This window comes from Labeo rohita, chromosome 13, assembly GCF_022985175.1.
Source record: "Labeo rohita strain BAU-BD-2019 chromosome 13, IGBB_LRoh.1.0, whole genome shotgun sequence".
Taxonomy (NCBI): domain Eukaryota; kingdom Metazoa; phylum Chordata; class Actinopteri; order Cypriniformes; family Cyprinidae; genus Labeo; species Labeo rohita.
The window spans coordinates 33,567,671-33,592,485 of NC_066881.1; the positions used below are offsets into that span (position 1 = coordinate 33,567,671).

At 26.4% G+C, this 24,815-nt stretch overlaps 1 protein-coding gene across 4 annotated transcripts in view; it reads left to right on the top strand.

Moving 5' to 3' along the window:
* The window catches only part of LOC127175709 (signal-induced proliferation-associated 1-like protein 2), a 176,404-nt gene that overhangs the window by 90,685 nt on the left and 60,904 nt on the right, over window positions 1–24,815 (top strand). For all 4 annotated transcript variants that reach the window (XM_051126960.1, XM_051126962.1, XM_051126963.1 and 1 more), the window contains exons 7-9: window positions 988–1,145; window positions 4,070–4,646; window positions 20,901–21,175. In XM_051126960.1, coding sequence (XP_050982917.1) covers window positions 988–1,145; window positions 4,070–4,646; window positions 20,901–21,175 — 1,010 coding nt within the window. The remainder of the gene's footprint in view (window positions 1–987; window positions 1,146–4,069; window positions 4,647–20,900; window positions 21,176–24,815) is intronic.

Here is a 24,815-nt window from a genome sequence, read left to right on the forward strand (position 1 = left end):
ATTATTAATAAGAATAAAAAAAAATAATATTAGTATTTCTTTTAAAAAAAAATCAGAATTTTTAGCAACATACAGTTATTAATAATATAATAATAATAATAATAATAATTATTATTATTATTATTATTAGTTTTTTCACAATTTTTAGCAACAAAATGATTATTATTAGTTATTACAGTTATTTATTTTTCACTATTTTACCAACATAAAATCATTATTGTTAATATTATTAGTTTTTATTTCTTTTTTCACAATTTTTAGCAACATAAAATTATTGTTGTTGTTATTTATATTAATATTTATATTATTATTCGTTTTTGCTTATTTTAACAACATAATTAACCACATAAAATTGTTGTTATTATTATTAATTTTTTTTTTTTATTTTTTGCCACTAATTTTAGCAATATAAAATGAATAATAATAATAATAATAATAATAATAATGATGATGATGATGATGATGATCATAGTAGTAATAATAGTAGTATTTGTTGTTATTTTCACAATTTTTAGCAACAAAATCATTATTATTATTAGACTTTATTAGTGTTATTATTGTATTTTTATTTTATAGTTATTTATTTATTCTTTTTTTTTTTTTTGCAATTTTTAGCAACAAAATTATTATTATTATTATTATTATTATTATTATTATTATTATTATTATTATTATTATTATTAGTATTATTATTATTATTATTATTATTATTATTATTATTATTAATTATTATTATGATGTTCCACTTGGCAAGTGCTAATTTTGGGTTTCATTTAGTACATACATTATTAGCTGAAGTGAAATGTGAAAATCTTTGTGAAATCTTTTTTTCTGGGCACTTTGAAGCTGGTGGATTTACTACACAATGTCATGTTTCTAAAAGCCTCACTTCCTGTTCCTGTTCATGCTGTTCCTCTAGAGATGCTGTTCGACCTGTCCTCTGAAAACCGCACGTATTTACTTTTGCTGTTTCTCCTCTCTCATCAGTTGCTCAGAAAGAGACACATAGGAAATGACATCGTCACCATCGTGTTTCAGGAGCCCGGTGCCTTGCCCTTCACACCCAAAAACATCCGCTCCCATTTCCAGCATGTTTTCGTCATCGTCAAAGTTCACAATCCGTGCACTGAGAACGTCTGCTACAGGTGAGTGAAGAAAACATCTGTCTGGGAACGATGCCTTTGATTCACACCGTAAATTATGATCACAATCCATTTACCTTTGATGTCTGTTACTGTGAAGAGAAAAATATCAATGAACCTGCATTAAATGTTGGAGAACTCGATCAATGCTTGGCTTGCCTGTAATTTTTAATTGCCTGTAATTTTTGATCTTCTGTTTAAAAGCAGAGCCAAAGGCTATTAGAGGCATTTAATCATTGTAATTAAAGAGTAAATTATGTCATAATTTACTCATTCTCGTGTCGTTCCAAATCCCTTTCTCTCATCCTTGGAGCTCAAATGGAGAAATCGGGTTTGTGCAGCTCTGTCCCATGTGATGAAACCTGCAATAAACAGTGTCTGTAAAGCATAAAAATAGACAAAAATGCCTAGTAGTACCATAATAATAGTCCACATGACTCCTGCTTTATATATTACATGTCTTCTGAAGTCAAACTGTAGCTTTATGTGAGGAACAAAGCTAATTTCAAATCATTATTCAATGATTTTCTACTTCTCTCATGTTGTTATTGCTAACTAAAACTGAAATAACTAAAATCGTTTTGGTGGTTGAAACAAAGCCAAAAAATTAAATAAAATTAAATAAAATTAGAAATGTTTTCTTGGCAACTAAAATAAATTTAAGATGATGCTAAATTTAATACTAAATTTTAAATACAAATTTTGCTAAATACTAAAATTAATCAAATCAAATTTTACATTTTACATATACATGCAGTAAAACACTTTTTACGACAACTCTGCTACATTAAAATAAAAATGGTAAGAAATTTAAAAGTTAAAGAATTAAATTAAATTAAATTAAATTAAAGCCTGTAAACTATACTAAAACAGAATAATAATGAATTGAATTATAAGATTAAAAAGTGGAAACTCAAATAAAAGCAAATGAAAGCAATTATTTACATATTTAAAAAAAAAAAAACTAATAAAGATGACAAAAGTACAACAAAATTACAAAAGCTGAACTAAAATGTAAGTATGAAATGACAATGCACTACAACTAAATAAAAAACTTAGGAAAAATTATAAATTACTAAAACCAAAGCAAAGTATTTATCAATAATAAATAAATATCATAAATAACAATAATAAATATAACAATAAATAAGCTAATAAAATAATTAAGCTGATAAATGTAAATGATCAAAATAACAAAAGCACAAAAAAATAAATAAATAAACTAAATTAATGAAATAAAATTACTAAATAAATATAAATAAAATCTAAATATATAAAAAAGCTTAATAAATAAAATAGTATGCAAATATAATATAATAATATTAATATAATAGTATACAACACTGCCTTAAATTATTAATTTAATTCAATTCAGTTCAGTTCAATTAGAAATGTTTTCTTGGCAACTAAAATAAATTTAAGATAATGCTAAATTTAATACTAAATTTTAAATACAAATTTTGCTAAATACTAAAATTAATCAAATCAAATTTTATTTTTTATTTGTCATATACATGCAGTAAAACACTTTTTACGACAACTCTGCTACATTAAAATAAAAATGGTAAGAAATTTTAAAGTTAAAGAATTAAATTAAATTAAATTAAATTAAAGCCTGTAAACTATACTAAAACAGAATAATAATGAATTGAACTATAAGATTAAAAAGTGGAAACTAAAATAAAAGCAAATGAAAGCAATTATATACATATTTAAAAAAAAAAAACTAATAAAGATGACAAAAGTACAACAAAATTACAAAAGCTGAACTAAAATGTAAGTATGAAATGACAATGCACTACAACTAAATAAAAAGCTTAGGAAAAATTATAAATGTTGCCTAAATTACTAAAACCAAAGCAAAGTATTTATCAATAATAAATAAATATCATAAATAACAATAATAAATATAACAATAAATAAGCTAATAAAATAATTAAGCTGATAAATGTAAATGATCAAAATAAAAGCACAAAAAAAACTAAATTAATGAAATAAAATTACTAAATAATTATAAATAAAAGCTTTTAAATATATTTATATATATATAAATATATAAAAAGCTTAATAAATTAAATAGTATGCAAATATAATATAATAATATTAATATAATAGTATACAACACTGCCTTAATTTAATAATTCAATTCAATTCAATTCAATTCAATTCAATTAGAAATGTTTTCTTGGCAACTAAAATAAATTTAAGATAATGCTAAATTTAATACTAAATTTCTAAATACTAATTTTACTAAAAACTAAAATGAATAAAATCACATTTAATTTTTTATTTGACACATGCAGTGAAATGCTTTTTACGACCACTCTGCAATATTAAATAAAAATGGTAAGAAATTTAAAAGTTAAAGAATTAAATTAAATTAAATTAAATTAAATTAAATTAAAGTAAATTAAAGTAAATTAGAAATGTAAAAAAATTGAAATGTTGACAAACTGAAAATTGAAAAAAACTTATGAGGTTTAACTTTAATTTTTATTTATTTACTAAAATTACTAAATAAAAATAAAAGGTAAATATATAAATAAAAGCTTAATAAATAAAATGGTATACAAATATAATCATATTAGTATAATAGTATACAAATAATATTATTAATTATTTGGTTATTTGGTTGCTTTCATGACTGAATATGCTGCCAAAAAGTCTGAAAGTTTGAATATGCACGTGTTTTCAGTGATTAAAGACTTATATTTCAGTCTGTTTAGCATGAAAATCTTTTTTTTATGGTGCTTTTGTTATTTTTAGAGCTTAACAGTTCATGTTCACTGCTGCTTTCTTTGTGAAAGATCTACATGAACTTTCCTTAAAATTTCTCCTATTTTTATGACCTATTTTTGCTGTTCCTTTTAAAAATTGCATTGCATTAGTTACACCAGACAGTCCATTTCTCTTTGTGACCTTTACAGTGTGGCGGTATCCAGATCGAAAGACGTGCCTCCGTTCGGCCCTCCCATTCCTAAAGGCGTGACCTTTCCCAAGTCGGCCGTCTTCAGGGACTTCCTGCTGGCCAAGGTGATCAACGGCGAAAACGCGGCGCACAAATCGGAGAAGTTCCGCGCCATGGCCACCCGCACGCGGCAGGAGTACCTCAAGGACCTCGCGGAGAACTTCGTGAGCACGACCACGGTGGACTCGGCGGTCAAGTTCAGCTTCATCACGCTGGGGGCCAAGAAGAAGGAGCGGGTGAAGCCGCGGAAGGACGCTCATCTGCACAGCGTGGGCGCCGTCACGTGGAGCGTGGTGGCGCGGGATTTCGGCCAGTCGGCGGACGTGGAGTGCCTGCTGGGGATTTCCAACGAGTTCATCGTGCTGATCGAGGAGGAGTCCAAGAACGTGATTTTTAACTGTTCGTGTCGGGACGTCATCGGATGGTCGTCCGGCGTCATGAGCATCAAGATCTTCTACGAGCGAGGGGAGTGCGTGATGTTTTCCGCGCACGACAACTGTGGAGAGGACATTCGAGAGATCGTACAAAGACTTGAGGTAAGAGCTTGATTCCTAAGATACTGCACATTTAAAAACATTTTTGTTATGCTGGTTGAAATTCTCTTCACATCCTGATAGCAATCACTAAGTTAAGCGGTCTAAATGTGTTTATATCGTCTGTGGAAGGCGTAGGACCATAAAATGTTCATCTGTCCAATCATATTCCTCCATCCGAGGGCTACGATAGGCTGGTCTACCTGCCTGTCAACGTATGTATTTGCATACCGCTGCCTAACCTTCTGATTGGCCGGTGCCCGGTCATGTGTTTGGGAGGAGGCGTGGCTTTGGAGAGTGATTTTGCAGGGAGGGTGGGATCTTATGTTTTCGAAGAATGCTTGCTATTGCTAATCTGTCTGAAATTGCCTATCCTAACTATATGGTGTTTTAATTAGGGCTGTAAAGGTAATAATTTCTTTTTTAAAAAAGTAGTTGTACTGAGCCCAATCTTTTGAACAGTAGTGCATGTTTAACTAGGGACTATTTTTTCCAAAATGTCATTTAATTTTCTTTTTCCCAATTTCGTTTTTTTTCTAGACTCTGTTTTAATTGTTAAATTAAATTTTATTCATCAAAAGACATGTCTAACTTATTGCAATCATGAAACATACAATGTTAAACAGCGGTTTATTAAAAATGTAACTAAAACTGCATTTGTATTTTTACAAAATTCTGTTTTCCACAGATTTTCTGGATTCCATTTAATGGTTTCATCAGTATTAATAATTAAAAGCATCTGTAATTAATATAGATATATTAATTAAAAACATAAATATTCATTATTTATTATTTAATATATTATATTAAATATTACTACTATTATCTGATTATTTAATTAACTTACAGCATATATAATAGATTTATATTATGTTATATTATTTTATTTATGTCTTTAATTTATTAAAAAATATAAACATTAATTTACAATTACACATTTTAATTATTAGTTGTTTAGTCATATTGTTATAAAATATTTATTATATTAATGTTTTATATTAATTATTAGTTGTATTTTCTAATTAGTCAAGTACAATGCATAATAAAACACTCAGCATAAAAATAGATTAGATTAACATTCATATTATTTGATTTGTTGTATTTTTAAATAATTTATTAGAAACTTTTTTTTTCCAATTTCTGTTTTTTTTTTTTTGTTTGTTTTGTTTTAATTTTTGTTTACATTTTATTCATCAGAAGGCATGTCTAATTAATTGCAATCATGAAACTTACGATATTAAACCGCAATTTATTTAAAAATTTAACTAAAACTACATTTGTAATTTTACTAAATTCTGTTTTCCACAAATGTTCTGGATTCTATTTTATGGTTTCATCAATATTATTAATCAAAAGCATCTGTAATTAATTGAATTGGTAAAAAATCATTGCATCAAGTAATATTTCATATCTGTATATTCATTGAAAATATAAATATTCATCATTTATTATTTAATATATTATATTAAATATTAGTACTAATATCTAATTGTTTAATGAACTTACAACATATACAATATATTTATATTATATCATATTTTATTATATTATTTGTCATATTTTTACATAATTTATTAAAAATATAAACATTAATTTATAATCACATTTTTAATTATTAGTTGTATTTAGTTATATTATTTGTTATAAAATATTTATTATTATATTAATGTTTTATATTAATTATTAATACTATTATCTAATTAGTCAAGTACAATGCATAATAAAACAATCAGCATAAAAATAGTTTAATATTCATATTATATTATTTGTTGTATTTTTAAATAATATATTAGAAACATATTTTATTTTGTCCCAATATCGTTTTTTTTTTTTTTTTCTGTTTTAATTTTTCTAGACTCTGTTTTAATTGAATTTTATTCATCAAAATGCATTTCTAATTCATTGCAGTCATGAAACTTACGATATTAAACAGCAATTTATTAAAAATGTAACTAAAACTACTTTTGTATTTTTACTAAATTCAGTTTTCCACAAATTTTCTGGATTCCATTGAATGGATTCATGAGTATTAATAATCAAAAGCATCTTTAATTAATTGATTTAAGTGACATTAAGTAATATTTCTGTCACAATTTCTTCAAGTTAAACCAAACTTTTATTTTGACGGGCTGCGGTGGAGACCTTTAGGTTTTTCTTTGTATATGACAAGTTTTACTCAAAAGAAACCGTAAAATGCTCATGAAGTGACTCTCAGAGCAGATCTAGAGACTCTGATCATGTGTTCAGACGGAAAAGATTGCAGAAATCACAGGGCCCTAATGTTTAACTCAATTACTTTAACTAGCGACCTAAACTCCCATGATGCCCTATTCCTATTCATCTTTTTATTATGTGTTCAGGATCCTTTTGTTTGGACGTCTGTCCACTGAATTCAGTGTTTTCTCTTAATCAAAATTCAATCGGGCTCAATCAAAACCTGCTAATTCTTTTCCTCTCTAAGCTGGAGAAGGAAGTTGTCTTGCAAGTGGTGTTTGTGTTATCTTGGGTAACAATCTAATTATTCCTTTAATGACTTTTCTTTGGGGACATTCAGGCTTATTTTTATCATAAATTAAAGGGTCTGTAATTAAACATTTTCATCATCTTCCTGTACATATGATCCTGTGTACCTGTGGAGAGCTCAGCCTGATGAAATCTGTGCCTTGAGAAATCATCCTAATCTTCTTACATGATTTCTCTGAGGGATGGAGTCATATCGATGGCCAGAGTGTTTGACGGGTGCGGGTGTGTGTTACTCCTGGCGCTGCTCCTGATCTGTGTTTTTGGCTCTTGTAGATGCCCAAGCCAGTTAAACTCACTCGAGTCTGTCAGTTTTTGGCTTTCGGATGCCGTCGAGGCTGTAGTAGCATCTTAGATGCCATTTCACAGAAATAACCCGATTCAAAGACGTCCTCGGTTCTTGTGGTGCTTTTCTCGTCAACACTTGGTGACATAATGATGCACAGACTGATGGGTAGACACTGCGAGAAGAGCGAGACATAGCACAATGTTCAAAGACATCAGTTTTGTTTATGTTTAAGGTATTTTAATCATGTTGTAACATTTATAATAATATTTGTTTTGTTTTATAAAACAATTTATTAAAAAAAAATATTTGCATTGTATTATTTGTTGTTTGTTTGTAATCATTTATTAAGCGTTTATATATATTTAATATATTTATTATAATATTTAATATATTATATTACTATTATCTAATTATTTAGCATATATAATGGATTAATATTCATATTATATAAAAAATTATGAAAAAGATAAATATTAATTAATCATTATACATTTTAATTATTAGTGCTATTTAGTCATGTTAGTGTATTATTATTTGTTATATAAATATTGATTATTATATTATTTGCTGTGTCTATTTGTAATAATTTATTGAGCATATATATATATATATATATATATATATATAATTTGTTGTATTTTTTAAATAATTTATTACAAAGATAAATATTAATTTATCATTATAAATTTTATTTATTAGTTGTATTTAGTCATATTAGTGTATTATTTGTTATAGAAATATTATTAATATATTAATGTATTATATTATTTGTTAGTACTATTATGTAATTAGTTGAGTACAATACATAATAAAACACTCAGCATAAAAAATTAAGATTAATACTCATATTATATAATTTGTTGTATTTTTAAATCATTTATTAGAAACATGAATATTAATTTATCGTTATATTTAATTATTAGTAGTGGTATTTCATTAGCATTAGTATATTATTATTTATATGATATAAATGTTAATTATTATAATAATATGTATATATTATATGTATATATATATAATATGTATATGTATATAATATATTATGTTATAATTATATTATATGTATATAATATATTATGTATATAATAATATATATTATATTAATTATGACTATTATTATCCAATTATGTATATTAATTACTCTATACATACTAATTATATTTGTTAAATAATTTGTTAGAAACATAAATATAAATTTAATATGTTTTATTTATTAGTAGTGTTATTTCATTAGTAGATTATTATTTATATTAGATAAATATTGATCATTATATTTATGTATTATATTAATTATCACTACTATTATCCAATTAATCCAGGACAATACATAATAAAACACTCATCATAAAAAATAGATAGATTAAATAGACTAATATTCATGTTATATTATTTGTTGTATTTTTAAATCATTTATTAGAAACATAAATATTAATTTATCATTATATTTTAATTATTAGTAGTGGTATTTCATTATAGTATATTATTATTTATATTATATAAATAATTAATTATTATATTAACGTATTCTAGTAATTATTACTGCTATTATCTAATTATTTATATGAATTATTCTATATATACTAATTATATTTGCTTTATTTTTAAATGATTGTAAAAATAATTTTTAAATAACAGAATTTTTAAATAATAGATGTAAACAGTTTCAGGTGATCCTATGATGTCTTAAAACGCTGTCTAGGTAGGGTGCTCACAGTGCTCTTGATTTGTTTTGAGGTTTCTTTGTTTATGGGCAGTAAAGACATAGAAAGGCAGAGAAAGCTGTAATAAGGTGTGTGTCTGATGAGCTCAGCTGGGTTACCTGGATGGTTTGGGGACGTGGTATCTCCAGGGATTACCGCGGTGCGTTGGATCCGAGTGGGATTAGCGCCGCTCCTGTTTTGGCCTCATTTCCTAAAGGCACTTTGTGTATTGAGGACTGCGACTGCCGTCAGACGAGACGCTCCCAGAACAGATGTTTCTCATCCGGGAGTCGTTTCGAAACAAACCCGTGTCACCTGTCTGGGCGCTTAGTTGATTTGATGGAGATTAGAGATTCCCTGGTTAGTGACACTATGGGATTGTGTTCATATGAGGACAGCAGCATCTTTATTATGAAGATGCTCACAGCAAAAGCAGAACAGATTGACAGGTGACTGGTTTTTTCATATTTAATAAGAATTACGTTTTGCGATTTAAGTTGTTTAATTTACTGTTTATTTACTATTAATTTAACAGACACAGTACAATACAATTTTCCTCTGTGATACTTTATTAATAATAGTAATATTCATTAAAATATAATATTGTAAAATATTGCAGACATTACTTTTGACTGAGCTTGACTAACTTATACTAGTAATATGGGCTAGAGTATAATATAATATAATATAATATAATATAATATAATATAATATAATATAATATAACGTAATTTTTGCAATATTTAAAAATATTAAATATGAATAATACTTAATATTCATAACATTTCTAAAGTATTATATGTAAACATGTCTATTATAATATAGTAATATAATATAATATAATCAAACTCAAAAGTAATTTTTACAATATTTTACAATATTAAATATGAATAAAACTTAATATTCATAACATTTCTAAAGTATTATAGGTGAATATAATATAATATAATATAATATAATCAAATTCAGAATCAAATTCAGAAGTAATGTGTACAATATTTTACTATATAAAACTTTATAGTAACTACATTTCTAAAGTGTTATATGTGAATATGTATATAATATAATATAATATGTATTATTAAATACTTCATAAATATTATTAATATTATTAAGATATAGTAATATTTAATATTCAGTATAAAATTATTGCAGACATTACTTTTGAATTTGAATTTAAGATTCTTCTTCTTATTATTATTATTCTTATTATTTTATTATTCATTAATTTAAATTTGTATTGCTGCTGTAAGGTTTTTTTATTACATTATTTTGGAATCTGGTTTATACTAATAATATAGACTAGATTATAATGTAATAATGACATAAAATGTATTTATATATTTAGATACATGTATATAACAGTGTATAATTATATAAATAATTAATATAAATAATAGTAATATAATAATAAAAATGTATGTGTATTTATTTATGCTTTTTTATGTATATGTAAAATGATATATTTAATTTTTTATTAATTTTGATACTATATTTAAATATTTAAAACATTAATTTAATGTTTTTTTAAAAAGTATGTTTCACAGTTTTTTTGTAGTGACTATTGGTGTATAAATGTGGTATAAATTAATAAAAAAAAAACTATAAATATAAAAAATTAATTTCTTGAATTCTTTAGAAAGAAACATGTCTAATCAGTTAGTACATCTCAGGACATAATTTTGTAATTATGTTCTACAACAGAAATTGAACTGATTGAGTTGAAAAGGGAAAAATAATTTACTGTATTGTAATTACTGCAATAGAGTAAATTATTTTTTCCCTTTCCAATTCCAACTCAAAGTCAAATTCAGCAAACTGTAGATGTGACAATTTAATTCAAATTCATAAAATGAAAGGTTTGTAAATCTTGTATATCTGTAAATGGTTAACAGTAATGACTGTATATACTGTTTCCATCCTCAGTGTCGGTATGTGTGGATTTATTGGGTGTTAAAAGCGAGCGTGCACTGTTTAGTGAACATCAGGGTCAGGCTGATTAAATGAAGCGTCTCTGTCTGTGTGAGTGTAGAGTGAAAGCCGCCGCACACCTTCAAAGTCACAGCGCCACAGGTCAGCGCTCAGATGAGGGTGTCCTTGTTTCTCAGAGCCGCGTGTGTCACGTGCTGCGACAGACGAGCCAAACGCAGCGCTGCGACCGCGTGTGTGTGTGTGAGATCTGAGCTGACATCCCGTACCTGTAGAGCATCCAGCGCCGCTCCTGGAGGACGGGATACATTTGCATACGGAATGAGCCAATGAATATCAAGGACAGGATAGGAGCGTTCGCTGCTTATGCTAATCATGCCCTCTGATTTGACTTCCACTGTCTGCTTTACTACAACACAAATGCTGCCAGTTAGCAGTTAAAGGTGCTGGAAGTGATTTCAACATGACTTATTGGATTTGCACAGACAATAGACTTTCTACAGACACGCCAACAGACGTGGCATATTCTACAGCGTCAGGGGTCATCGGATGCCAAATTCACTTTTACATGTTGTTTGAGCATAAATGTGTGTTGGCAGTGTGTGTGCACGCTTTTATTTAATCCCTAAAAATAATTTCCCCTTTTTCAAATCAGGCCATTCTCAGCTTCTTGTCCATGTGATGTCACACAGACCAAGGCCACTCCCACAATACTTGATTGACATGACCGTCTTACCTTAGACCCGCCCTGATGAGCTGTAACAGTCCGATCACTGTTGTTTCAATGCCAGGGCAGGGACGTAGACAAGCGATTGAGGTGTTTTGCTGTTGGATGTAATAATGAACATAGTAGCTGTCCTTTACTCTGACATCTGACCCGCTGAAGACACAGTGGATTACGTTTGTTTATGAAGGGAATGCACCCCTCAATCTACATAAATGCGTCTGTGTTCACGCGAATCATTCGTGATCCAACTTCACCTAAAGCAGAAGTGAGTATAAGGTTTTTTTTTAATAATTATTTGCCTTTGCCTTTTCTAATAACGTGGTAGTTAGCAAGTTTTGCGACTAAAGTAAACAGTGTATCAGAGCACGGCTCGTCACCCCACAGAAGAGAGGGGCGCGGTGAGCAGAGCTCATTTGCATTTAAAGCAACGTGCAATAAAACAGGTTGATGTTTGCAAAGCTAATTTTAACAAGGTAAAAAGGGTGTTGTTTTACACTACCATTGAGAAATTTTAAACGGTATATTATAGACTTTTCATTAAGACCCTAAATAATCATATCAACTTGTGGAAAATGGGCATCTGATGACCCCTTTAAAAACTAATAAATAAATAAATTTTATATATATATATATATATTCAACTTAATAACCAATTATAATCATTCCAAAATGGAAAATGTACTTTAGCAGTCAAAAGTTCAGATGATTTTTCAATGTTTTTGAAAGAAGTCTCTTATGCTCACCAAGGCTGCATTTATTTGATCAGAAATATGGTAAAACACAGTAAGAACAGCAATTTTTGTGAAATATCATTGCAATAATATTGATGCACTAGTACTATTATAACTACCATTCTAAATGTTTGGGGTCCGTATTTATTTGTTTTTTTAAATTGATGATTTTTATTATGCAAGGATGCAATAAATTGTGGCAGTAAAGTAATAATGATTAAAACAAATATTTGTTTATTATATACATACATATATATATATATATATATATATATATATATATATATATATATATATATATATATATATAATAATTATTATTATTATTATTATTATTATTATTTTTTTTTTTTTTTTTTTTATTTATTTATTTTTTTACATTTACCACTAAGTTTGTATAATTTTCTATTAATTTAGGACAGACACAGTACAATACAATTTTCTTTTGTGATACTTTATTATTAATAGTAATAATCATTAAAATATAATATTGTAAAATATTGCAGACATTACTTTTGACTATTTGATCAGAAATAGAGTAAAAACAGCAGTTTTTGTGAAATATCATATATATGAGTTAACAAATTGTGACTTTTTTTTTTTTTTTTTTAAATGTAATTGTACAGTATTGCACGCATTACTCTTGTCTTTGAATCTGACTAAACTATACTAATGTGGACTAGATTATTATATTATATTATTATGTTACATTATATTATATGATATTATATTATATTATATTATCGATAATTATTCTTATAACATATAACGCAATTTTGACTTACCAAATCACTATTACACAATACATTTTGAGATGCAAATTTTTGAGATGTAAACTCTGAATTGCAAGATGTAAACTTCTTAGAATTTAGTAAAAAAAAAAAGTCCAAACTGTGAGATGTTTTTTTGTATTTATTTATTATCCCTTGGTGGAAATAGGCTTCTATATTAAATTGTTCAAAAGTGACAGTAAAGACATTTATAATGATAAAAAATATTTCAATTTCAAAAAAATGCTGTTCTTCTGAACTTTCTATTCATCAAAGAATAATGAAAAATGACTGTTTTCACAAAGAAATGGGCAGTGCAATTGATTTGATAATCATAAATGTTTCTGGAGCAGTAAATCAGCATATTAGAATAATTTCTGAAGGATCATGTGACACTGAAGACTGGAGTAATCGTGCTGAATATTTAACTTTGCATCACAGGAATAAACTACATTTCAATGTATATTCACACAGAAAACAGTTATTTTAAGTTTTAATAATATTTCACAATTTTACAGTTTTTTCTGTATTTTTAATTCAATAAAAGCAGCTTTATTTGAGCTACTGAATTCTAGGGATGATTTACCCAGAAATGCAGGTCATCCTCATGCCAGTCCAAACCTGTTTGCCTTTTCTGTTTTTTTCACTGGAACTTTTTGAAGAATGTTCTGCGTCCAAACCACATTGCATGGCAAAAAAACGTTCTAAGACGGTCTCTTAGAGCACCTTGAGCGGGCTGTGTTTTTTCCAGAGGGCTGCTGGGATCTGCTGCATGTGCTCGTCTGTTCTGGATGAGATGCAGTCGCTCGGCCCAGAAGCTGTCAGAAGGCACAGGTCTGCTGTACGGCCCATCTGGGCCTCTACCGTCCCGTTTGGCCATCTGCGTTGGACCTCAAGTCCTGGCAGTGAGAGCGGGACGCCTCACATCTGCAGACTCACTCGGAGCTGCTGCTTTTAGAGTCTCCTGCTGCCAAAAGTTTTAAGTCACCCACAGTACTCTCCGTTTCCTAGTATTGTTGTTTCTCACTTTGCTTCTGTTTGCATGTAGATTTGACAGATGCACATAAATCCTCCATCCTTAAACTGGAGTGAAACTGCTTTCTCCTCCATTTAATAGAGTTGTGTGAACGGACATTGAGTCCGAGTTTTTAATGCAGTGAGACACTGTTGCTTACGTCTGTTTTTGATGCGTTATGAGTAGCTTTGCTCATAGTGAATAGGAATTGTATTTTTACATTTAATGTTATTAATAATAATACAAATAATAATACATATAAAATCATATAACAGAAAACTGCTGTGATTATTTTACTTATAAAGCATTTATTAATCTTAATTAATTTTATTGTCAACATCACAAAATGTTAAAAGGTGCATCTGTTAATATTATTTAATGGACCTGAGCAAATTAACTAACAATGAACAGTTGTTAATAAAAGTACATATTTTTAAGGCCCACTATTTATTTATTTATTTATTTATTTATGAATGTATAGTTTAAACACATTGTTTAAAATTGTTATATAAAACATTTTTTATATATAAAACTATATTTTATTTGATATTTTTAAATATAAAATTATTAATAATTAAATATAATTAAAATTAATATAATTATAATTTATTTTATATAATTAATCTTTATTTTCTACATTTTTAAATAAATTAATATTTGTAGTCAGCAAGTTTGATACTCATTTTTCAATATTTTGTATAATATTTTTAGGTCTGTCAAACGATTAGTTGCGATTAATTGCATACAAAATAAGTTTCAGTTTGCCTAATAAATGTTTAATCGTCTGACAGCCCTAAATATGTTATTTTTTGTATAATATATATATACACACACACACACACACACACACACATATATATATATATATATATATAGTTTATATAGTTTATATATATATATATATATATATATATATATATATATATAAACACATTGTTTAAAAGCATTATATAAAACTTTTATTTAAAAAATTTTATTTCATATATTTTTATATATAAAATCATTAATAATTAATTAACATTAATTTAGAATTAATTTTTTATAATAATCTTTAATTTTTATATTTTTAAATAAATTAGTATTTGTAGTCAGCAAGGTTGATATATATTATATATTATATATATATATATATATATATATATATAGTTTAAACATTGTTTAAACAAGTGTTATATACAACTTTTTTTATATAAAATTTTATTTTATATATTTTGAAATATTAATATAATTAATATTTATTGTATATATTTTAATGTTTTTATTCAGCTTTTCAAGTTTTGATACTCATGCATGTTTTGTTTTTATATATATATATATTTTACCTCATAGTTTTTAATGAAACCCACTCTTATTTTTTTCTTTTTGGAGTATTGTTCACAATATGTTTCGTTGCGACTTTAACTACTAATTTTAAAAAATACAAACTTATTGTAAAGTCCTACTGAAAAACTCTTTTAATAGATGTATTTAATTACTTATGCTGTTCATTTTATTATATATTATATATATATAGTCCGACTGACTGTGATTATTGTCATTTCGGGCTATATTTTGCATTTTGTGAGTGCAAAAATGTCTTGATACTGGAGACTGTTGCGTAGTGCTAGTTTTGACACTACATTTGCAAATATGACGGTTTCAGCTGATACTACTGTAGCTGTTTGCACATGTATTTCTCTCTCACATTAGTCTAGGAGATCCTCAGCGTTACGGGACGCTCTGACAACACTTCCTCCACATTTCTCAGTGTGTTTCTGAAGCTCCTCGGTGTTGAGTTTGAGAGGTGGATGTGAGAGCGGTGCTGTAACGTGAGGCGCTGCGGCAGACAGCACAACAGATTGCTCTCTTTAAAGCAGTTTAACGCAGACACAGACACAGACATGTGTGGGAAGAGCGAGAGTTCAGCCTCCCTCTGAGGATTAGCGCTGCTCGCTCACTTGACGGGTTTCTTTGCTTCTAGCTGCTGTCTCCGAGTTTGTTTGTTGTTCTTTGTGTAATGATTCATTGCACTGAATGAAAACACTGATAGCAGTTGACCAGCAGTTGCCTCAGTGTCTTGTTGATCTGTCTAATGATGTGTGTTTAAGGAAAGCACAAAGTTGGGCTGCTTTAAAGTCCGTGTGAAAATAAAACAGAAATTTGCTTACGTACTACACATTCCTGGTGTTATTGCGAATGATTCATTGGTGTGTGTTGTGTACACACAGAGCTTGTGTTTGCATTCATGCATTTGGCAGATGCTTTTATCCAAAGCGACTTGCATTGCTTGGAGTCAAACCCATGACATTGGCATTCATTCTCATTCATTCATTGTTTTTCTTTTATTTTATTCACACAATATTTGATATTACATCAAAGAAAATTGGTGGCATCTTATCTGGCCTTATAATAATAATAATAATAATAATAAAAAAAAATATATATATATATATATATTTATTTATTTATTTAGTATTTATGCTACCATAAATAATATAATTTTATATATATTTTCATAACATGCTACATCAGACAAAAATAAATATTTGATATAATATATATATTTTTATTTATATATAATATATAAATAATATATAAATTTTAATATATAATATTTTATATATATATATATTTTTTTTTTTCTGGCCCTTTATTTATTTATTTATTTATTTATTTATTCTGTCAGTTTTATTCTTATATATTATTTACATAACAGTTAATCAGTACATTTAAAGAAAATTTATTTCTTTTTCTTGGCTTCTATTTTTCAATAGTTATTTCTTTTTTCTGTTTTATTCTATATTATATATTATTTACATTGCATTTAATCAGTGCATTAAAGAAAATTGCTGATATCTTTTCTGGCTTTTAAATTTGAATGATATATATATATTTTTTTCTATTATTTACTTATTTATTTATTTATTTATGCTTTAGGCTATTTATGCTATCAGGTTTATTAGTTTTGATGTATTTATGTATTTATTTAACATTTTATTAGTACATAATAAAATGTACGTCTTTTATTTATTTATTTATCTATTTATTTATTTGTTTATTATTTATGCTATCAATTTTATTGATTTTATGTATTTATTTAACATTTTATTAGTACATAAAATAAAATTGACATCTTTTATTTATTTATTTATTGTGTCAGTTTTATTTATCATATATTATTAACATAATATTTAATCAGTATATCAAAGAAAATTGACGATATTTTTTGTTTTTTTTGTAATATTGTTTTATATATTTATGTTCTGTTATTTAATTAATTGATTAATTAATTTATTTATTTATTTATGTATTATTTATTCATTCATTCATTCTATCAGTTTTAGTCATATATTATTCGCGTAACATTTAATTAGTGTTAATCATCATTAAAGAAAATTGCTGATATCTTTTCTGGCTTTTAAATTTGATTTATATAGATTTTTTATTATTTATTTTTGTTTTATTTATTTATTTATGTATGCTATCAGTTTTATTGGTTTTGATGTATTTATGTAACATTTTATCACATTAAATAAAATTGACATCTTTTATTTGTTTATTTATTCATTCTTTCATTCTAAATAAAATTTGCATAACATTTGATCACTGTATCAATGGAATTTATTTTCTAGCTTTTCAATTTTCAGTTATTTTATTGTTCAATATTTATTCATTTATTGTATTTATGCTAAACATTTTATTGATTTATATATTTATTTACAGTTGATTTTTACATCAGAGCAGTTCATAATATGTTTTCTGGTTTTCTAAATGTAATAATCTTTTGTTTTCACCATGTGTATTTGACGATGAAGCAACACTAATAATTTGTGTACATTACAACATTGTGTACAACATTATTTTGCTATTCTAAGAACCCATTAATGTCATTTTCATATGAACGGATACCAGTTAAAATGAAGATTTTAGATTTATTTTGTTATTGTTGCAGTCCAGCCTCAAGCTCGCAGCTGATTGGTCTGTTGTTGTTGATCATGTGACTCGTGTAAACAGACTCAAGCTGTTGTGCTTTCAGTCCTTCATTCAAACTAATATTTCGGTCACCAAATCAGTGACTGTATTTGTTGACAACTTGTAATACTAACAGTTGAAATCAAGTTCACAGTGAGTCACTCTCACTAGCTGAGCTTATTACGGTAAAGCTTTTAAGACGGATCAGCCTCTCCTCAGAGTATTTACTGACTCACAAAACCTCACTGTGGCTTATGACTCCATCGACTAATGAAATACACGTTTGCTAATTAGTCTGCTCTCCTATATGTACTCTTAACCCTTCACCTGCCCGTCCACTCCTGTTTTCCCATAGCTCAGTAATGGTCTGCTGATTTGGAGAATGACTGAATGAGATTGCATGTTGGTGATGTGTCACATGAGCTTGTGAGCGTGGTTCACTGCAGATGAATGTGAGCGGCACTGTCATCAACTCAGAATGCCGTGTTTATTGTGGATTAATGCTAATTACTACACCCGTCAAACCAGTTCAAGACAGGCAGGTCCCGAGCACTGTATCATTTCTTTGCTACTAGCAGCACCAAATTGAACTCTACACCACTCCTTAACAAGCCTTATTTTATATTATATTATATTATATTATATTATATTATATTATATTATATTATATTATATTATATTATGTTATATTATATTATATTTTTTTATTTTTCATTTTATTATATTTTTTATTATATATATATATATATATATATATATATATATTTTTTTTTTTAATTGTATTATTTTTATTTTTATTTTATATTATTTATTATTTTATTTTGTTTTGTTTATTCTTATGTTATGTTATATTATATTATATTATATTTTTTATTGTATATTTCATTTTAATATATTTTTTATTATATATATATATATATGTTTAATAATATTATAATAATAATGCACAGCTTAAATACTATTATTATTAATATAATATAATATATTCATATATTATATTGTATTATATTATATTATATTATATTATATTATATTATTAAATATGAGACATGCTTGAAGATGTTGTCAAATTCACATTTTAATTCACAGGTCTGTATGAAATGCATTACTTTGTCTGAATAAATTACCGAAGATGGATGGTTATTGGACATTTTATACTTAGGGTTGTTAATTTGTAATTATTTTATTATAAATTTATTATAAAATACAAATTTAATTTTATTATACAATAAATGTATTGTAAAATATAGTTTTTCTACAAATTTTAGAATAAAAACTATCTATTATATATTTACAATAAATAAATAATTTGTAATAAATTATATATGTATAATAAAACTTATAATATATAATACTTTGTAAATATTTTTTAATTATTTAAATATTTTATTATAATTTTATTTTATTTTATTATTATGTTTTTGTATATTTTATGTTATTTTATTGTTAAATTTGGTAATATTATATTATACAGCTTAATTTATTACTATTATTATGAATATAATTATATTGCATAGATTATTATATTATTATATTTAGAGTTTATATTATGAATTATGTTATATTATATTATTTATAATAATTGTATTTTTTGTTTAATAAATACATGTATTTAATTAGGAGTTTGTTCAACAAGTGTGTCACAGTATATTATAAATTAATGTTTTTTAATTAATTAGTTTATTTTTGGACATTGTATACTTGGGGTTAGTGGTTTCTTAAAAATGTGTAATTATTTTATTATAAATTTATTATAAAATGTAATTAAGTTTAGTAATTAAGTTATACGTTTTTCTAAAAATATGTAAATTATACATTTATAATAAATAAATAATAATTTGTAATAAATTATAAATGTATAATAAAAATTATAATATATAATACTTTTAATGTTTTTTAATTATTAAAATGTTTTATTATAATTTTTATTTAATTTATATATTATTTAATTTTATTTTCATTTATTTTATTATTTATTTATTTATTTTATTTTATTTATTTATTTATTTTTTTAATGTTTATTACCTAAGGGATGGGGGTTTGTTCAATAACTATATTATTCTATTCTATTCTATTCTATTCTATTCTATTCTATTCTATTCTATTCTATTCTATTGTTAACCTTTACTTTTTTTATCTTTTATTGTAAATATTTTCTGCTTTTACCATCGGACAGAAGAATAGTTGCTGTGACTCTCGACTGATTTATTGCATTTCCCAGATCAGCTTTTTTCCCTGGAGTGCTCTTGTCTTTATTTCCATATGAAAGGCTCTTTAGATTGAGAGGACATACAGTCACGCATCCGTCCCGCTCGGACTTAAATGTTGCCGGGGGACGTTGGTTTTATCCCTTTTTTTGGCTCGTCTCCCTGTTACCGTCTGTCCTTCACATCAGAGCTACTTAAAGAAACAGTTCACCCAGAAATAATTCATGTTTCCAAACCCAAATGACTTTTTAAAAAGGACATCTTTAAAGAATGTCCGTGCTGCTCTTTTCCTTCAAGCTCAAGAACGAAAAAACTGCAATTATCAATAGTTAAGATGAATTTTCTGAAGTCATGTGATGCTTTTTGTGACTGATAATTTGAGTCTGATTTGTCTTTCTGTCTGTTTGTCTCGCTCCAGATCGTCACGCGCGGCTGTGAGACGACAGAAATGACCTTGCGCAGGAACGGTCTCGGTCAGCTCGGCTTCCACGTTAACTTCGAGGGCATCGTGGCCGACGTGGAGCCGTTCGGATACGCGTGGAAGGCCGGTTTGCGTCAGGGCAGCCGGCTGGTGGAGATCTGTAAGGTGGCGGTGGCGACGCTGACCCACGAGCAGATGATCGACCTGCTGCGCACCTCCATCACCGTCAAAGTGGTCATTATCCAGCCGTATGAGGACGGAGCTCCCAGAAGGTATCAGTGATCCGTTCTGTCCTCCTGTCTTTGTCTGCACCTGCTATTAACATCCATCCCATATTTTATCATTTTTTCCTGATAGTTGTTTTACTTAAAGCTGATCCTAAATGGCCAAATTGGTCAAAATGGTTTTTAAAATGGTTATGTAACAGATCTGACTCTAAAATTATATTATATTTTATAATTATTATTATTATTATTATTATTATTATTATTATTATTATTATTATTATTATTATTTTTTTATGTTTTTTTTTTTTTTTGGAAGCTAATACATAGGGTTATGGGTTTATTTGGCAATTAATATATATATATTATATTATATAATTTTTTGGAATATTTTTAAAAACGTAATAATTAGGATTAGGGGTTTGTTCAACAACTTTATATATTATATTATATTATATTATATTATATTATATTATATTATTATGTATTATTATATATTACTATATATTATTATATATAATTATATAATTTTTTTAATGTGTAATTAATTTATTATATATATATATATATATATATATATATATGTATATATATATATATATGTATAATAATATTTATATATATATTTATATATATATATATATATATATATATATATATACTGTGTGTGTATATATATATATATGTTTTTGTATTTATTTTTAGAAGCTTAATACAGCTTTTGGTTTGTTCAACAACTTTAATAGTATGTTTTATTTTATTTTATTTTATTTTAATTAAGTCAAAGAAATGTAATATTATTATTATTATTATTATTATTGTTATTATTATTATTATTATTATTATTATTATTATTATTGTTGTATTTATTTTTAGAAGCTTAATACCTAGGGCTATGAGTTTGTTTAACAACTTTAAATACATATTTTATTTTACTTTACTTTACTTTACTTTACTTTACTTTACTTTTTTTATTTTATTTATTTTATTATTTTTTTGTAATCATAGAAATGTAACATTTAGGGTTTATTTTATTTATTATTATATTATATTATATTATATTATATTATATTATATTATATTATATTATATTATGTAATACTTAAAAAAAATACTAAAAATGAATAGGGTTAGAGCTTTATCCAACACTTCAAAGTTTATTATTATATTATATTATATTATATTATATTATATTATATTATATTACTACGAAATATGAGCTATGCTTAAAGACGTTGTAAAATATGCAATTTTAACTTATAGTTCTATATGCAATGCATTACTTTGTCTAAATAAATTGAATAAAAAATAAAAAAAGTTAATAGCAGGTTCTTCTGCTTTTTTCAGCCTTAATCAGCTGGTTTATTGTGTTAGATGGAATATGAAGTCTTGAGTTTTAAGATCAGTAAAAATTTCACTCCACGTGTCTTGTCAAGTCACTTCATTATCCGTTGTTGTTAACTTGATGCCACTTCTGGAGCTGATTGGCCGTGAATAGACGGTTTGCACCGGGAAGCTCTTTAAGTGATTGTAGTGGATCAGTGGGAACAGAAGGAGGGCGCTGACGTTAGCGAGCAGACGGTCGTTTGTGTACCGACAGCAACGGCGTAATGCGGCTGACAGATCCGTCCAGCTGGGCCGAGGCCTGACGCTCACGGGCGGTCATCGTTTCACACGGCGATAGCGACAGGAGGCGCTTGATTATTGAAGAAACGCGTCTCACGCCGCCTGATGACTCGCAGCGCAGCAGATTGCGCTTTTAGGCTTCGTCTGCTCGTCTCAGGACAGATCCACCTGCGCAGTCACATACCGGCAGCCAAACAGAGCGTTTAAAGCCTTTAAATAGCCTTTAATAGTTTTCACCTCATCAAAACAGGTGAGAAATTGCTATATAACTAATTAATATTCTTTTAATTTTTCCTCTTTATATATATTTAATATAAAATATATTACTTTTTAATTTATTTAATACATTATAAAATAAATTATTTATATATATACATTTTCATTTTTATTAACAGTAAAATGTTATTATTAATCATTTTTATTTTTTATTAATTTCTTCTTGACCTAAAAATTTGAATGCATATATGCATAAATGTATATTTAATGTGTAAAATATATTAAATAATTATTTCAAATTTTAGGATATTTTTTTTGCCATATTTTTAATTATTGCTGCATGAGTTTTATATTATACTAATTTATATTGTTTTGATTGAAATTCTAATGGTTATAATATATATTCTTATTTTTATTAGATATATTATTCTAATAATATATTTTGTTATTATATTATATTATTATTATTATTATTAGTTGTATTGTGTATTTATGCATCTTTGCTGAATAAAATATTAATTTATTTAAAAAACAAATTACTGACCTAAAATTTTAAATGCATATATGCATAAATTTATCATTAAAAATTTAAAATGTTTAAAATAATTATTTAAAATTTTAGAAATGTTATTTTTACCATATTTTTAATTATTGCTGTATGAATTTTATATTATACTAATTTATATTTTTTTATTTAAACGGTTATAATATATTGTTATTTTTATTAGTTGTATAATAATAATAATAATAATAATAATAATAATACATTTTGTTATTGTTGTTATTATTATTATGATTATTATTATTGTTATTATTATTATTATTAGTTGTATTGTGTATTTATGCATCTTTGCAGAATAAAATATTTAGTTAAAAAACATCTGCTGACCAAAAATTTTGAATGCATATATGCAGAAATGTATATTTAAAATTTAAAATATTTAAAATAATTATATAAAATGTTAGAAATGTTATTTTTACCATATTTTTAATTATTTGCTGTTGTTGTTATTATTAATCATTTTTATTTGTAATTTTTATTATATATTTAATTACATTCATTTTTATATTGTAAGTATAATAAATATATTTTATATTTCTAGTTAATGTGAATTTCTATCTATCTGTATCTGTCCAATTTTTATAAATAATATATGTGTATATATAAACTGATCAAATGCATGCCGCAGCTTTAATGCACTTTAAATAAAAGCATCTGGCAAATGCATCAATGCAGATGTAGTTGTAAGTGATGCAGTGAAACAACCACAGAATATTTCTAGAATTGCCTGAACTCCAGATGTCATCGGTGCGTCGGCACATATGAACTTTACACCCGGTTAAATATGTGCTTAAAGGAAAGACTAAACGGCCACATTCACATATACAGCCCGAGTGTCAGGTTTCAGGTCAGACGTTGAGAAGCGGAGCCTCATAACATTACATACACTCTCCCTGATTAGTCTGAAAACCAAATATTTACTCTCTGTTTACATTTTCAATCCATAAGTGAGTAAGTGTGGACACATCTGAAATGTTTCTCTCTTTCTCTCATTAGTGTGATGTACGGGCGGCATGTTTAAAGATTCATATAGAAATGATGGAGGACGCTTGAGGACGGTGGGGTTATGGCCACATCCTGCTGCTCTAGTGTAAATAAATAGATTTTCTGGGTTAGGCTAATATTAGAGCCGTATTTCACCCGCTCTTTCAGACTGGGTTCTGCACAACCATAAAAAGACATCCATGTGCTCTTTAGGATGTAAAAACAGTGTGTTTGATGGGAAAAGTCACATTTTTTTTTTTTCTGAGGGAGGCTTGATTTCCCACCCATACAAAGAAGCAC